A 15,694-nucleotide genomic window follows, 5' to 3' on the forward strand; every position below is an offset into this window, starting at 1 on the left:
AAGCACCCTACCAGCTGAGCTGTATACCCAGCCCTAATTTTTATTTTGAGACAGGATCTCACTAAGGTGGCTAGGGTCTCACTAAGTTGCTGAGACTGGTTTCAAACTGTGATCCTCCTGTCTTACCTCCTGAGTAGTTGGGATTACAAGTATGTGCTTTTCACTGCTCCCAGTGAAAAGACAGCTTTTTTAACAATTGGTGCTGGGACGAGTTATCCATATGTAGAAGAATGAAACTAGACCCTTATCTCTCACCCTGCGCAAAAATCAACTCAAAATGGATCAAAGACCTAAAAATTAGACCGGAAACTATGCAACTCCTACAAGAAGACATAGGGTCAATACTCTAGTATATAGGCATAGGCAATGACTTTCTCAGCAGGATCCCTAAAGCTCAGAAATAATACCAAGAGTTAATAAATGGGATGGCATTAGATTTAAAAGCTTCTGCATAGCAAAGGAAACAGTTTGGAATGTGAAGACAGGACCTAGAGAATGGGGAAAAATCTTTGCTAGCTATTCTGACAGATGATTAATAACTAGAATATATAAAGAATTTGAAAAACTGTACATCAAAAAAATCAAATAACCCAATTGACAAATGGGCAAGTAAATTAAGCAGATACTTCTCAAAAGAAGAAATACAAATAACCAACAAATATGTGAAAAAAGGTTCAACATCATTAGCAATTAGGGAAATGCAGATCAAAACTACACAGATTTCATCTCATGCTACTCAGAATGGCAGCCATCAAGAATACAAATAAGGGCTGGGGATATAGCTTAGTTGGTAGAGTGCTTGCTTCGCATGCACAAGACTCTAGGTTCAAGCCCCAGTGACACACATACACAAAAGAATACAAATAATATTAATTAGAACAAGTAAAAATATATATTAAAAAATACAAATAATAAATGCTGGAGAGGATGTGGAGAAAAGGGAACAATTTTACACTCTTGGTGGGATTGTAAATTAGTATGACAACTATGGAAATCAATATGGAAGTTAGGCACCAAAAAAGGTTAGGCATGGAACCATCATAGGACTCTTACCACTCTTCAGTATTTATCCTGGAGAATTAAAGTCATCTTACTATGGTGATACATGCATACCCATGTTTATAGCAACACAATTCACAATAGCCAAAGTATAAAACCAGCCTAGGGGTCTGTCAACAGATGAATGAATAAAGAAAATGTGGTGTATATACACAATGGAGTTTTATTCAGCCATACAGAAAAATAAAATGGCATGGCATTTGTAGGAAAATGAATGGAGCTAGAGACCATTATGTTAAGCAAAATAAGTTAGACTCAGAAGGTTAATGGTTGTATGTTTTCTCTCATATGTGGAAGCAAGAGAGAAAAAGGAAAAGAAAGATGAGTGCTGATTTCCTGAAAATCGAAGGGAGATGAGTAGAGAAAGGGACCAGAGAGTGGGAGGTGAGGAGGGAGTTCGGAAGTGCTAGGAAGTGATATTGGTCAAATTATGCTGTTATATTTTGTATTATGTGCATGAAGTATTACCACCAGCATGTTTGGCCCCTAGTGGCCAGAGTTGGCAGGGAGTGTGTAAGAAGGAAATCAGCTGCTCTCCAGGGAGTGAGATGTACAGAAGTGCTGAAGCCCCTACCTACGGGCTCTTGGGCCCAGGAAAGCCATGTGGAGTAGCTGGCATGGATAACAACAACAACAACAACAACAAAAAAAAAAAGGTCACATAAAAATAAAAATGGATGAAATATAGGGATCTAAGGAACGTTATGGTAACAACAAATCTCATCAGTATGTACTACTACAATGCACTAATAAAAATGTGGGGAAAATGAGGAAAAAAAAGTAGATGGGTTAAATTATGAAAAACAAGTTTCTCAGAATAGTTAACAAAGGGGAAATGCAGTCTCTTGACATTCAAGCAGAAAACTGCTGCTAATACTATTAATCCAGAGAAAAAGATTTTTTTCTAAGAGTTGGTGTGGTGTATTCTTGGTTATCAGTTTCCTTTTATGGCTAAATATTGTATGCATATACTATATTTTGTTTATCAAGTATTGATGGACACTAGGGTTCTTACCTTTTGACTGCTGTGAATAATGCTGCTAATATTTATATGCTTCAAGGATCTGTGTTGAGTTCGTTTTCAGTATATATCAGAGTGGAATTTCAGGGTCCTATGATAATTCTGTAACTTTTTGAGGAACACTTTTCCACAGCGACTTCCCATTTTACATTCCCCCCCACCGGTATGTAAGAATTTTAATTTCTCTTACCAACATCAGTTTTCCATGTACAATCTTCCCCCAGGAACATCCCACACCAGTTAGTACGTCTGTTACACTCAATTAACCTACCTGGCAATCATTAATGCCCAGTTTGCAGTTCACATTAGTGTTTTGTCTTAGTGGTGGACAATCAATGGATTTTGACAAATATATGACATTACCCAGTGTTCCAGTATAATACAGAACTCTGGGTGACAAAAAAGTATAGGTTCATGTTAGAGCTAAGGTGGCAGCACTTGGCAGGCAGGGGGAGGCCAAGAAATAGAGGGCAAGAAATAGCTCTTTGCTATCAACCTAAAACTCTTCTAATACATATCTATATACATATGACATATGACTTCCAGGTCCAAAACTGGACCTGCTCAACCTTCAGAGAAAAAAAACAATTCAGCAGGGTGTGGTGGCACACGTGTAATTTCAGCGACTTGGGAGGCAGAGGCAGGAGGATCATGAGTTCAAAGCCAGCCTCAGCATCTTAGCAAGACCCTAAGCAACTTAGTGATACTGTCTCTGAATAAAATATAAAAAGGGCTGGGGATGTGGCTCAGTGGCTAAGCGCCCCTGGGTTAAATCCTGGTACCAAATAATTCAACTGCTTAGACATATGATTAAAAATAGTAAGAGCCATTTTCCTTTGGTAAATGACTATCTCAACTAATGAACAACCAATTCAGCTGTGCTACAATTGATAAACCTCATCAGCACATTCTTGTGGCAGAGTAAAAAGAGCAAGGACTTATGGGTCAGAATTTCAAATCCTTGATGAAGTCCTTAACAGATTGCTTGGACCAATTATTGATCCTCTATAACTGTAGTTTTTTTTTTTTTGTTTGTTTGTTTTTTTTGGTAAAATGGGGTTCCTATCTTCAAAATGGATGTTACAGGGCAGGCACAATGGTGTACACCTGTAGTTTCAGCTACTTGGGAGGTTGAGGCAGGAGGCTCACTTGTGCCCAGGAGTTTGGGGCCAACCTGGGCAACATAGTGACCCCCTACTGTAAATAACAACAATAAAAAAAAGGTTACATAAAAATAAAAGTGGATGAAATATAGTGATCTAAAGAATGTTATGGTAAAAGCCAAATTTTGTTTCCATGAAAGAAAAATTAGATACACAAATTTCAGTTAAGTTCAAAGTATTAATCTTTGGTGATAGTACTACAGGTAATTTTATTATACAAACTTCTATCTTAGTTTTCTGTACTAAACATGCATTATTTATGTTCAGGAAATAAACATTTTTAAAAAGCAAAGCACAAAAACTGTAGAAAAGAATATTTTATTGAAACAATTTCTCAATTAACAATGGAGCAAAGTACGATTTGATTCAAACCTGTCCAACCAGCCTCAACTGCTAATGAAAGAACTCAAACATACAGAAGAGGAAGGGATGGGGGTGGGGATGGGACCCTTAGAGGCCCCTCTCTGCCAATGTGGCAAAAAAAAAAAAAAAAAAAAAAAGTGGAGAGGAAAAATAAAATGAGAGACAAAACGACTGACACAACCAGGTTTGCCCTTGACCTAGAGCTGGGGTGGCAGCCCTCACTCCTGCTACAGACAGAATACTGGAGGACAGGCTCCCTAGGCCTCAGCATAGTGGGGAAAGGGCCCCCATCCTAGCAGAGCAACGTGTACAAGGCAGGTCAGTCCTGTTCTTCCTTTACCCACAAAGCCCTCCTCAAAGACTGAGGTGGCATTTTTACATTCACACCATGTTCTCTCCATCCCCCAGGGTCTTGGGACAGGGGCTCACAGTAGAAAGCACATTTTGGTCAGCCCAGAGGGGCAGGGGTAGAGGGAAGGCTCTGTCTGGAAGGGGCAGAATAGTAGGAGAGATGGGGGCAGGTAGTCATAAGAACCTGTAGCACTAGGCTATTGGGAAGGTAAGGATTTTGAGTGCCTGCATGATGGTGGTATCCATGCCAGCTACTCCACATGGCTTTCCTGGGCCCAAGAGCCCGTAGGTAGGGGCTTCAGCACTTCTGTACATCTCACTCCCTGGAGAGCAGCTGATTTCCTTCTTACACACTCCCTGCCAACTCTGGCCACTAGGGGCCAAACATGCTGGTGGTAATACTTCAGATTTACTCCAGCCAATTCAGATGGTAGGCTTTGGGCAAGGGGCAGAGAACTGCCCAACTTGTACCATGAAGCCAAGGAAAAGAATGAAAAGAGGAGCCAGATGGGAACTGGGGGGAGGAGTTATGGGAAGAGAAGACCTTGGAAGAGGAGCATAGATAGGCACTTGGAAACCAAACCTGGTGACCAAGGCCCTGTAGACACTGGCCCAAATGGGACATTGATTTCATGGTAGAAGGGGAAAGGAGGGAAAGATGCTCAGAGAGCACTGTCCCAGGACATCCTTCCCACTACCACTCCTGACTGTTCTCTCACCTACCCACAGGCAAATAATTAAGACATAATAGTGATTTTTCCCAAATGTAGGGCCAAATGGGTAGGGAACCAGGGGTAGGGCTGGGGAATCAGAATTAAGTTCAGGTTTTAAACGCACAGCTAACCCCAGAAGGAACTGGTGAGTGGCCCATCCTGCCCCTTCTCCACACTCCCATCCATGAGAAGGAATTTGAGCCCCTGAGGGCAGGACCAGCCCCTTCCCCCACCCCGATGTGTAATAAATAGAGGTGGTAGGAGAAGGGGCTGGAGATGAGTGGGGAGACTGAAAGTGGGGGTTATAGCTCATCATTCTTCAAAGGCCTCTTCTGTCCTGCCTTCTGCTTCTGTTCAGAGTCTGCTGGGAGTTGGGAAGAGCAAGGAAAGGATGACAAGTGAAACTGAGGTAAGTGGGCCCCAATTCTTTGCAGGTATTTTCCCTCCAAGCTCACCACGCTACCCAGCATATCCCAGTTCCATCCTTACCTACTCCAGGACCTCCTAACTCCAGAGGCTCAGTGTCTTCTGGTTCAGATCCTGTGTTTTGGAAGGAATAGATTAGTGTCTACAGAAAAGAGGGAGAAGCTAATGGAGAGACTACAATTTCTGCAAAGAGCCAGTTAGGCTGGGTATGGTGTCGCACACCTGTAATCCCAGCAGCTTGGGAGGCTGAGGCACGAGGATCATGAGATCAAAGTCAACCTCAGCAATTAGGGAGGCCCTAAGCAATTTATTGAGACTCTGTCTCTAAATAAAATACAAAAAAGGCTGGGGACGTGGCTCAGTGGTTAGGTGGCCCTGGGTTCAATCCCCAGTACCAAAACCAAAAACAGCCAGTTAGTAAGTATTTTAGAGTATGTAAGCCACATTTGGTCTCTATGCCTTCTTTTTTTAAAAACAATACTTCAAGTATGAGTTTGTTGGGATGAACACAAGTACTATGTAAAACTATAAGCTTTAATAAAAATAAAGAAAACAAAATACTTCAAAAGAGTAAAGGCCATCCACAGTTCACAGGCTATCCAGAAACAGGCTGTGCTTTTCATTTTCCCTACTTCTAGGCTAATGCAACATTCCCGTTCCCAACCATAGTTTTCCCAACTCACGAGTCTCTACTTTCTCAGGTTCTGAAATGGGCTTCGCATCCTCAGTGTGGCCTAGAGGAAAACCAGCAGTAAGATGCAGGGAGAGGAGGCCTTTTCCCTTCCCACCAGGACTTGGAGCCAGGTACGCTGCCCTCACCTGCTGGTGGGATGACTTTCTCCCCCTGGTCACTGGCACTGGCATTGAGGGGAGGCTCTGTTCGGGTGCCATTCTTGTCCCTGGGCCGGGGCCGGGGCTTAGCAAACTTGGCCTTATTGAGCAGATATTGCACCTCGCGGTCTAGGGCCATCATCTTGGCCTCGATGTCTTTTGAGAGCAACACCGGCTTCTCTGTGGCAGGAAGCTTGGCTTGCTCGGCCATAGTTGCATTCTTCCAGGCCTGTGGGTGAGGCCAAAACAGGCTCAGAGCCACACATGGAGAGAGCAGGTGCTTCTGTCCCAGATGAAATCACAGCCCTACCCAGCCTCACGCTCTTCCCACAGTCTGGAAGTCACTCTGCCACCGTTGGCCACCAGCCCCACACACCAGCTAAGTGTCCAGTTATGTATTCACCCAGTGATTACCCAGGTCTCATTGATGACTTTCTCTAAAGTTGTCATCTCCACTTCAGTAAAGATCTGGTCCATTTCTGGGATGAGTCGGGCGCCCCTGGAGCCAGAGAAGAGAAAATCAGCCCTGCGGCATGGGGATTGGTGTGTGGGGAATATAAAGTGGATGGGATGTACAAACAGAAACAACATATATCCCATTTGTTAAGAAAGAAAGAAAGAAAAGAAAAAGAAAGAAAGAAAGAAAGAAAGAAAGAAAGAAAGAAAGAAAGAAAGAAAGAAAGAAAGAAAGAAAGAAAAGAAAAAGAAAGAAAGAAAGAAAGAAAGAAAGAAAGAAAGAAAGAAAGAAAGAAAGAAAGAAAGAAAGAAAGAAAGAAAGAGAAAGAGAAAAGTTTAGAATTAAAAATAAATAAATAAAGTGGATGGGAATAAGCCATGGCCGTGGCAGAACTGAACAGTCAAGAAAGGGTACAAGGGTCACTCACTTGAGAAACATGCTGGAATGGTTGAGGAGATTGTCAAGGGCAGAGAGCCGTTCAGGCCACTTCCTGCGTTCTTCCACTCGGAAAAATAGCCCTTGGCACAACTTCCTCAGTTCGGCCAGCTTCTCCTTCAACATCTGAGGGAAATGGGATGGGTAGAGGGGATGACAGGAGAGCTCTAGAGTCAGCCCTGGGTCCTTGTTTTGGTTGGTACTGGGAAATGAACCCAAGGACTCATGCATGTGGGGCAGGTGCACTATCACTGAACCCCCTTATTTGCCTAGGCGGGCCCCAAACTCCTGGACTCAAATGATCCTCTTGCTTCAGCCTCCCAATTAGCCAGGTCTTCAGGTGTGCACCACTGTGCCCAGCCTACATCCCTGCTTACAGCCTTGCACCCCAGCTCTTCTCATTCTCTCTGACCCTGGGAGAGGAAATTTCATCCTGCCCACCACTTCATGGGAGGCCCCTTACCACAGTGGTGGCCCCAAAGCCCTCATCCTCCAGCCAGGTAGATGCAGCACTGAGTTTCCCAGAGATCTCCTCACGCTGTTCCTCAGTGGACACTTCCTGGTACTCAGGCTGGTACAGCTTGTCCTAGCAAGGGACACAAATGCATTCATGCAGTGAGTCCAAGGGCAAGACTCAGAGACAGGTGCCTCCAATCCAAGTGCCAGGGGGAAGGGGATGCTGCCCCGGCCTGCCAACCTGGGTCTCAAAGATGAAAGCTTCCAAGCTATTGGCCGCTTTCTCCCTTTCCTGCTTCTCTAGGTCTCGGAGAGTCAAGTCCTCAAGTCTGTGGGTCAAAGAACCAGGGATGAGGGAGAGGTAGGTTAGAACTCAGACCCTGCCCAGTACACATTCCACACCCTGCCTACCTTACACATGCACACGCAGTCTTTACTTACTTCTGCACTGAACGAGCCAGCTCATCCTCAGGCAAGTCAGGCAGGTCCAAAACTACCAGCTCCACCCCGATCTCCTCTACCATCCTCTGCTTCCGGGCAGGCTTTTGCTTCTTCTCCTCAGGGGCTGGAGGGCCACCCTCAGGTCCTGCCTCCGCCTTCTCACTGGACTTCTGGGAGGGAAGAGTTGGGGATATCAGAAAAGGCCTCTGCCTTCTCCACAAGGTAAGGAATAAAGAGGAGTTTATCCACTCCCTTTGTTCCTGGGTCCACTGGCCTTCTGCAACCTGCAGTTCACCTGGGCTTCAGACTTGTCCCCACTTTCTTTTTCAGGAGGCTTTTCTCCCTCAGGGGTGTCCTCTTTAGGCTCAGGAGGTGGAATCTGAGAGGTATCCTCCACTGGGGGCTCAGCTTCTTCCTTGAGCTCCGCCTGCTCCCCAGGCTCATCCTTGCTCCCCTCTGCAGGGCTCTCCTCTTCTTCCTGGGAAACAATCACAGGCACCTCACATTACAATCACTAGAAGAGCCTGTGGACCAGGCCTGGTCAAGTCACAGCAGCTCCTCTGCTTTAAAAGGGATCATCCCGGGCTGGGGAGATAGCTCTGCTGGTAGAGTGCTTGCCTCACAAGCACAAGGCCCTGAGTTCGATCCCCAGTACCGCAAAGAAAAAAAAAAAGGGGGGGGATCATCACTCAGAACACAGCTTGGGGGTAGACGGATGACAATCACAGGCAAAGAGTCTGGACTCTTTAGTCAGTAGCAGTCTAGATGGACAAAGGGAGAACATCTGGGCATGAGAGAAGTGAGTTTGGGTTCTGGGACAGAGAATGGCTCCCAGTTCAGAAGAACAAGAGGAGGAAATGGTAAACTGGCACAGGCTGACGGGGAAGATGAGGTCCTCTGAATCCCACCCAGGTAGCTGGGATGTCCACCTGTCTCCCTGCCTCTGCTGGCCCCACACTGCTCTCCAGGCTCCCCTCGTCTCCATCCTGATCTTACCTGGACAGCATCAGTCGCATTCTCTTTGGTGTCTGGTGTAGTACTACCTCCAAAGAGGCTGGAAATGGTGTTTCCAAGTTCTAGGGGAAAGGAAGCCCAAAAGATCAAAGGGGAACCACACAGTGACTTGATCCCTGACCCAAGGACAATGCCCTGTCCACCCTCCCCAAGCTGCACATGAATATGTTCCCATTTGTGCATGCACACATGCATATACAGACATGCTCATTCTTACTGGTAAGAGTAGATTCCTCCTCTGGGCTGTCCTCCACCAGGGTCTCAAACACAGACTCCACCTAAAGACGGGTTCAAAATAAATGCACATACCAACCCATATTTCTCCACAAACACCCTGCCATGATAAGTACCTGCTTATGCATGCTCTGGGCCTGGCAGCTGTGCTGGCCTAGTCTCTCACCTACCTTTTCTAAGGACTCCTGGGTGGTTACCCTACCCCCTTTTGATTATGAGCTCTGAGGACAGGATCATAGTTCCTCTTTTCTCCTCACAGCCTCCATGTCTCCATGGGTCATCATTTCCCAAAGTTATCTGCTAGAAGACATTAAGCCCAGAACTGATCTTCAAAAATAGGTTTTTCAGGCCAGGGCCCTTACCCAGTACATCAAGGCTACAGGCTGGGTTCCATCATCACAGGAAAAAAAAAAAAAAAAAAAATGTTTCTTAACCATGCTTTAGTTCCCTCTAAGCAAGTTAAAATGTCCATAAGCATGTATAGGTCATGAAAAAGGCCACAAAAGAGGGCGTCAGAGTTTGCTAGCCCTGAAGAGTTAGTTTTTGTCTAAGCCAAGAGTGTCCTGTTTATCCTGTAAACCCACTTTTGGAAAGGCTGACAGAGCCAGGCCCCAGCCCTGCACACAGGGTCTCCTTTTGCTCTCACCCTATCTAGACTGAGCACACCACTCTCATCCAGGTTGAAGTGTGCCTTGATGCCCTTGGACTCGTAGTCAGGATACTTTTTGAAGCTCTCACCCACACCTTTTAGCTTCACTGTGGTCAGATTTTGGGAGCCAAAGACCCTGGTTGAGAGGGAAAAAAAGAGTTTGAGGAGAGCCACCCATCTCACCTTCAATACCAGGTTATAGAGCCTCAGGGTCTGAGAGGTCATGGGCCCAACCCTAGGATGAGCCGAGGATGGAAGCACTCCTAGGAGAGGCTGCTTACAACCTCACCCTAACCCAACTACCTGCTTCCCACTTCAGCCTGCAGGACCCACATCCTCCTCCCCCAAATCCTCAGGTCATCTGGCAGCCACACCACCCTTCCCTGGAACTCCCATCCTGTCCCACCGCCCCTCACCGAAGATCCTCAGGCCCCAGGAAGCCCAGGTCACCGTAGTTGATGTGGAAGTTGAAATCATGGCTGTAGCGGTTAAAGGTGATGACTTTGCGTTGAGGGTAAGGCCCCATTCTAGAGAAGAGCACACGCTTATTGTGCTTCAGACTGCGAACCCCGGGCTCATCCTCGACCTCCCTTGTGAACTCCACCTACACAGCAGGCAGAGAAGGCACACTGGAGAACCAGAACAGGTTCTGGGGTAGGGATGGTGGGTCTCTCTCAAGGTAGGGAATGGAGGGGGTCTCAGTTGAAAAACAACAGGACAGGCTAGTGTAGGCAAGTGAGATTGCACTTGGAGAGGCAAAGGGAACTCATCTCCTGATTAGAACGGTTCACTCACCAGAATGGGGTAGACCACTGCATCACGGACAACAAATGGCTTCACTTTGAAGGCTTTGCTCAGTGCAGCTGCCTGATACACAGCCCCCATGGCAGCAGCTTCATCTGCGTTGATGTTCTTGCCCAGCTCCTCCCTAAGAGAGTCCCAAGCTTCAGAGCCACCCACCCAGGAGCCTGGATTTCCTCTCCTCCTCCCTCTAGCTGCCCAGTCCTGCAGAAATGCCTGCCCCCACACTCACTTGCCCACAGCCTTCAGCAGCACCTCCTGAACCTTGGGAACTCGAGTGGCCCCACCCACCAGGATCACCTGTTCAATCTCATCCTACAGTGAGGAAAGAAGAGGTGTGACTGTAAGTAGTTAATGCTCTTCTTTAGCACTGACCCTCCCCACTTGATATCTACCTGTCCTGCCCCACCTCCCCCTGCGTCCTCACCAAGCTCATTTCAGCACTCTGCAGGGCCTGCTGGACAGGTCCAGGCACCCGCTCAAACAAGTCTGCACACAGCTCCTCAAATTCCACTCGGGTCACTTTTGCCTTGAAATCCACATCGTCCATCAGGCCCTCGATCTAGGGGAGATGAAAGGGTTCATGCCCAGGTCCTGCTATCTGGGTGGGCAGGGCAGAATCCATAGGAATAGGATTTTGGGAGAATGGCAGGACCCTCCATTCTCTGGGTGGGGCAAGTTTGTCCCCAAGCAGCCCCACGTGAGCACCTGGGCCATGTGGTCAGCGTTGGCACTCAGGACAGTTTTGAGTCGATTGGCCTCCCGCAGCAGCTTGGCCATGGCACGTGGGTTCTCCCGCACATCCTTGGCTCTCTGACCCTTGCGCTGTTCATTAAAGAGTCCAGCTAGGTGCTCACGTAGCCGGAGCTCCATCTCCAGGCCCCCCAGGGTACGGTCAAAACTATTAAGGAGCAGAGATGATGTGAGGAACACAATGCTCTTCATTGGTTCAGGAGCCTAAATCTCATCCTCGGGTGGTACCCTGTCCTTGTTTCAGGGACCCTGTTCACCCTCAGTGCCTCAAGTGTGGACACATACTCCATCCTCAATTCTCCACAGCACACTTCACACCTTACAGTGGCAGTTCATCCACCCACTCATTCAACAGCATTCACTGAGCATCAACTATGTACTTGTTTCTGGAAGTACAAATGTGAGAGGAGGAACTGGGGGAGAAACATGGTCCCTGCTGTCAAGAAGTTTCTGATCTAGCATTTGAATGGCCCTGCTAATATGAAATCATAAGCACTCATGTGCTATAAAGGAGAAACAGACAAGGCTAGTGGAACATGCATGAGGAGATCTGTGCTATTCCAGGATGTCAGCTGTCCTGAAGAACTGAATTTGACACTCTGCATATGTCCTGTAGCCTCATGAATTTTCTTAAGTTCAGGAACCTCCCTGCGTTTAGTATCCCCAAACTGTCCTCCCCTTACTCTTTGGGATAGCTCCCCTACCATGACTGATGCTTTACCCAGGAGAGGATTCCTGACCTGAGGATCTTAAGTTCTCCCAGCTCCCACTTACCCTACCCCCCGGATCTGTAGCTGTGGTTGCATCCCAGCTTCCTTGGTTTTCACAGTCTGGTAGGTCACGATGGTGCACACGGTGCTGCCTGAGCCCATGTCATAGAACATGATATTCTATGGAAACAGCAAGGAAACTGTCACAAGAACCTTATCAAAAGCCAAGGGCATCCAAGAAGCTGCCCAACTCTCAAAAAAATCCTGAGTAGTTTCAGTGGTGACTGAGAGGAGGTTGCTGTATGGACCAACCATGCAAACAAGATGCAAAATGAGCCAAGTGACTTCCACCCTCAAAGTCAGTCACCTTGCACGCGGTCAAGAGGCCTCCCTGGCTCACCTGCGCAGTGGTGTTGATATCCTTCCGACGGAAGACACCATAGCTGAGGGCAGTGGCAGTGTTGTCATTAATCAGCTGCAGTACTTTAAGGCCAGCCATTTGGGCAGCTTGCAGCACAGCTCGACGCTCAGCCTGGTTGAAGAAGGCTGGCACAGTGATGACGGCATCCTTGATGGGCTGCTCTACAGAGGACAACAGAACAGGGTCCCAGCTGCTATATACCTCACATAAGGTGTGACATTTGGGGTCAGATAATTCTGATGTTGGGGGCTGTTCTGTGCAGGCAGCATCCTCCACCCACTAGAGGCCCTTGTACCATATCCCTTGTTTTGACAACCGAGTATGTCTTCAGACACTGACTAATGTTCATTGGGAGGCAAAAGTGGCTCTGTTTGAGAATCAAAGTTTTAGAGCCCAGGGAGCCCGACTCCTGCTGTCTCTACCTTGACACTCACCTGCAAAATCTTCAGCCAGGGAACGGGAGTAATTGAGAACCATGCCCAGAACCTCCTCAGGTGAGAACCGCAGCTGCCTAAGAGGAGGGTAGTTGGAGGAAAGGATAGTCAAACACTAAGGCACGACAATCATGAATGATGCCATCATGGAGCCCAGTAGGGCTGCTGAGCCCGCCTTTCACAACAGAACACTCACGGGCTGATCTGGAAGTACACAGTCTGCCTCTGTGGGTCAAAGTTTAGCTCATGCTCTGGAAAACGGGCCCGATACAGGGCAACATGGGGATTATCTGCCTGTTTCCCTAGAAGGTGCTGGAAGTATCGTAATGTAGCCTTTGGGTTCTTGATGGCCTGGAGGAGGTAAAGAAGGAGCAAAGTGTTAGATGCCCAGACTTAGCATGGCTGCCTCTTATATCACAGAGATCAATAAGTAAACATTTGAGTCCATCATTCTGAGAAGGGGGCTGCTGACTCACCATCGCTGCTGCACTGTCTCCAAAGAATCTTTCATTTTCTTTTAGGGTCACAGTTACTGGGGTTTTCCTCCGAGATTCCCTGAGGAAAAGAGACATTAGGCCTTGGTACCTGATGCAGGGTAGGAACCCAGGAGTCTCACTACTCCACACTCATTCACTAACTCAGACCCTAAAGTCTGTTGTGAGCACCATGAGGAACATACACCCACTTGGGAGCCCAGCCTCCATTGCCCACCCTTGACAGTGGGGCTCCCCTCACTTGTTCAAGACAATCTCCATGGGCACTCCAGGTTTGACGATGGCCACCTTCATGGACTCACTGCCCAGGTCCACAGACATCACTGCCAGCGTGTCTGACAGGAAAACAGTTTGTCAGTTAGCCCCCTTATTCCCCACTTCCTTTGGGCCTTCTAATAACAGCATTCCACTTTCCACGGAGAAAGATAGCACAAAACAAAGAAAAAAAGGACTGGGTACAGCAACTGTAGAAATTTCTGACCAGGAGCCTCATGCCCCTTGCACCAATCATTTTTTCTGTTCATCCCTCAGCAGGGTACATACCACTCAGTGCCAATAGGTCTGCCAAGAGGACAGCCATCAAGACCCAACAGGCTAGCTTCCTTGGCCTCTGCCTTCTGACTGTGGTTGCCATTATGCCCCTGGAGGAGGAAAAAAACACTTGCAACTGGATGCCTTCAGCAGAACTGACATCCCAGAACAGAGCAGTCTAGAATCCCCTCCTTCTTGATGAGTTCCAACTGTTCTAATCATCCCAGAAGTGTCCACTGAATGGCCCAAAGAGCATAAATTTTGGCTCCATCACATCTCTAAACAGAGAAGGTAAGAGGACAAGAGGAACGAGATCAGGGCCTTAGGGCCACTGCTCAAGCAGTAACTGGTGCACCACAGCGCTGTGCCTGCTGTCAGGCTCTCCGGGTGGGGCCAGGAATCCTTGCGCCCGGCTTAACTACCTCCTCACACCTGGAGCTCCCGGTGGTGGGGAAAACCAGGCTGGGCCAGGGCAGGAACTGAGAGGCGATGACGTTGGAGGTGGCTGGGCTAGACGGGCCCGTCTACTACTCGGCATCCCTGCGGGTGGTCCTGCCCGCTCCTCTTTCCCATTCCACCCCACTGCCCACACAGACGCTGTGCCCGGAGCTGTAAGGTTACTTGTCGGGTGGGTATCGAGTACCCGGTGTTCGCCTAAGTCTCACCTGACGAAGGCGGCCGCTCTTACTCCCGGAAACGCATCCCGGCCCACCCCTAGCGCGTGGGGGCGACCCAGGGCCCGAACTGCTGGGCCCAACGCACCTGCGGCCCTCACTCCCGCGACCGACCCGCCCCCGGAGGCAGCACGCTACCTCCCCTAAGAGTGGTGGCCGGGCCCCCTCTCCATCCCCACCCCAGCTACCTCTGGCCTCCGCTCCTGTGGCCCCGTCTCTGGGACAAACGCAGCACGGGCGTACCCACGAGGCCGGCTGCGCGCCCCCAGCCCGCGCCCTTCACAACTCCCCTCGGTTTGCAAACTGTTACATTAGCCACCAACCTCTCCGCGGCGTCTCGCGCACCAGCCGGCCCCGGACGCGGCGCGCGCTCATTGGCGCCGCCGCCTCCAGGCCCCGCCCCCACCGCCCCGGCGCGCGCCTCCATTGGGCCACGTCCTGGACCCGCCCCCGTCTCCGTCTCCCGTACTGCCCCTGAGGCGGCGGAGAGGCCAGTCCACCAGTCTGGGCGAAACCGCCGGCGTCCGCCACGGATTGGACCACGTCACGGGCCGGCGCGTTTCGCTCCCTCTTCCCCAACACCGGCCCCGAGGCGCCCACGGGACTTTCTCAGGCCTCGGAACTGGGTGCATCACTGCGGGTACCCTGAAGTGACCTGAGTCTCGAGAGAATCGGGCGCACGGTTCCTGTGGCACTCGGACCTCTTTTTCTGGTCACCTGGGGAACCCGGACCGAGCAGTGGGAATGCCTGGCCTCCCCTTCGCAGCCAGGAGGAAGAGGCGCTTGCTTGTGAGTTGGTACTGAACTGCCCTAGGCTTTGGCTAAACATCAGAGAATGGCTGCGCTTCAGGCTTAGTCATCCCGACCGTCTCGCTTTCTTGAGGAAACTTAAGCCACAAAAAAGGATGTTCACTGATGGATCGAAGATAAGCAATGTACTAGTGGCAGAGCTTGGCCTGGACTTTGAGCTCCATTTGTATGAGAATGAATATTCCAAACTGTAAAGCGCTACACACAAAAAGACACTTTTATCTGTGAGGCAATAATTGGTTAAGTGTAAGTGCACTACCTTCTGTACATTTGTTTTCCATTGAATCTTGTGCACTTTCCCTGCTCTTTAATTTTTTGTCACAGTATTAAAACTCACTCTCCTCTGCTATTTGGCACTTCTCAATCTTCTCTTGCTGCCTTAACCCAATAGAAAGGCGCAGTTCTTGGAGAGACCATTTGTCTTAAATTGACTGCCAGTGCTTCTTCCCCAAG

General features: G+C 48.6%; 1 protein-coding gene across 4 annotated transcripts; it reads right to left on the reverse strand.

Moving 5' to 3' along the window:
• Window positions 1-3,542: 3,542 nt before the first annotated feature.
• On the reverse strand, window positions 3,543-14,792 carry HYOU1 (hypoxia up-regulated 1). 4 transcript variants are annotated; one of them, XM_079104000.1, is made up of 26 exons: window positions 14,755-14,792; window positions 13,770-13,867; window positions 13,468-13,561; window positions 13,209-13,287; window positions 12,929-13,083; window positions 12,733-12,809; window positions 12,278-12,459; window positions 11,942-12,057; window positions 11,123-11,315; window positions 10,842-10,976; window positions 10,647-10,729; window positions 10,409-10,541; window positions 10,030-10,217; window positions 9,611-9,749; window positions 8,948-9,008; window positions 8,713-8,792; window positions 8,012-8,194; window positions 7,717-7,886; window positions 7,517-7,604; window positions 7,283-7,405; window positions 6,812-6,945; window positions 6,342-6,426; window positions 5,916-6,156; window positions 5,780-5,830; window positions 5,160-5,210; window positions 3,543-5,034 (listed from the first exon to the last, which is right to left on the reverse strand). In XM_079104000.1, exons 2-26 carry the CDS (start codon window positions 13,858-13,860, stop codon window positions 4,973-4,975), a joined length of 2,994 nt encoding a protein of 997 aa, XP_078960126.1. In that variant the 5' UTR covers window positions 13,861-13,867; window positions 14,755-14,792; the 3' UTR covers window positions 3,543-4,972. The 4 variants fall into 4 exon arrangements, with proteins under 4 accessions (XP_078960126.1, XP_078960129.1, XP_078960128.1 ...); XM_079104003.1 differs by having other exon boundaries at window positions 14,620-14,774; XM_079104002.1 differs by lacking the exon at window positions 14,755-14,792 and adding an exon at window positions 14,620-14,752 and having other exon boundaries at window positions 3,543-5,031.
• Between the last annotated feature and the right edge of the window lie 902 nt (window positions 14,793-15,694).

The sequence above is a fragment of the Sciurus vulgaris genome (genome assembly GCF_902686455.1).
Source record: "Sciurus vulgaris genome assembly, chromosome: 11".
NCBI classification, from domain to species: Eukaryota; Metazoa; Chordata; class Mammalia; order Rodentia; family Sciuridae; genus Sciurus; species Sciurus vulgaris.

Coding starts and splice junctions, on each gene's coding strand:
- HYOU1 (XM_079104000.1), bottom strand. CDS start 13,860: ATGGCAACCACAGTCAGAAGGCAGAGGCCAAGGAAGCTAGCCTGTTGG. Junction 10,977..11,122: donor ACGCTGACCACATGGCCCAG/GTGCTCACGTGG, acceptor CATCTCCCCTAG/ATCGAGGGCCTGATGGACGA. Junction 9,750..10,029: donor CTGGGGCCTGAGGATCTTCG/GTGAGGGGCGGT, acceptor CCTCTCAACCAG/GGTCTTTGGCTCCCAAAATC.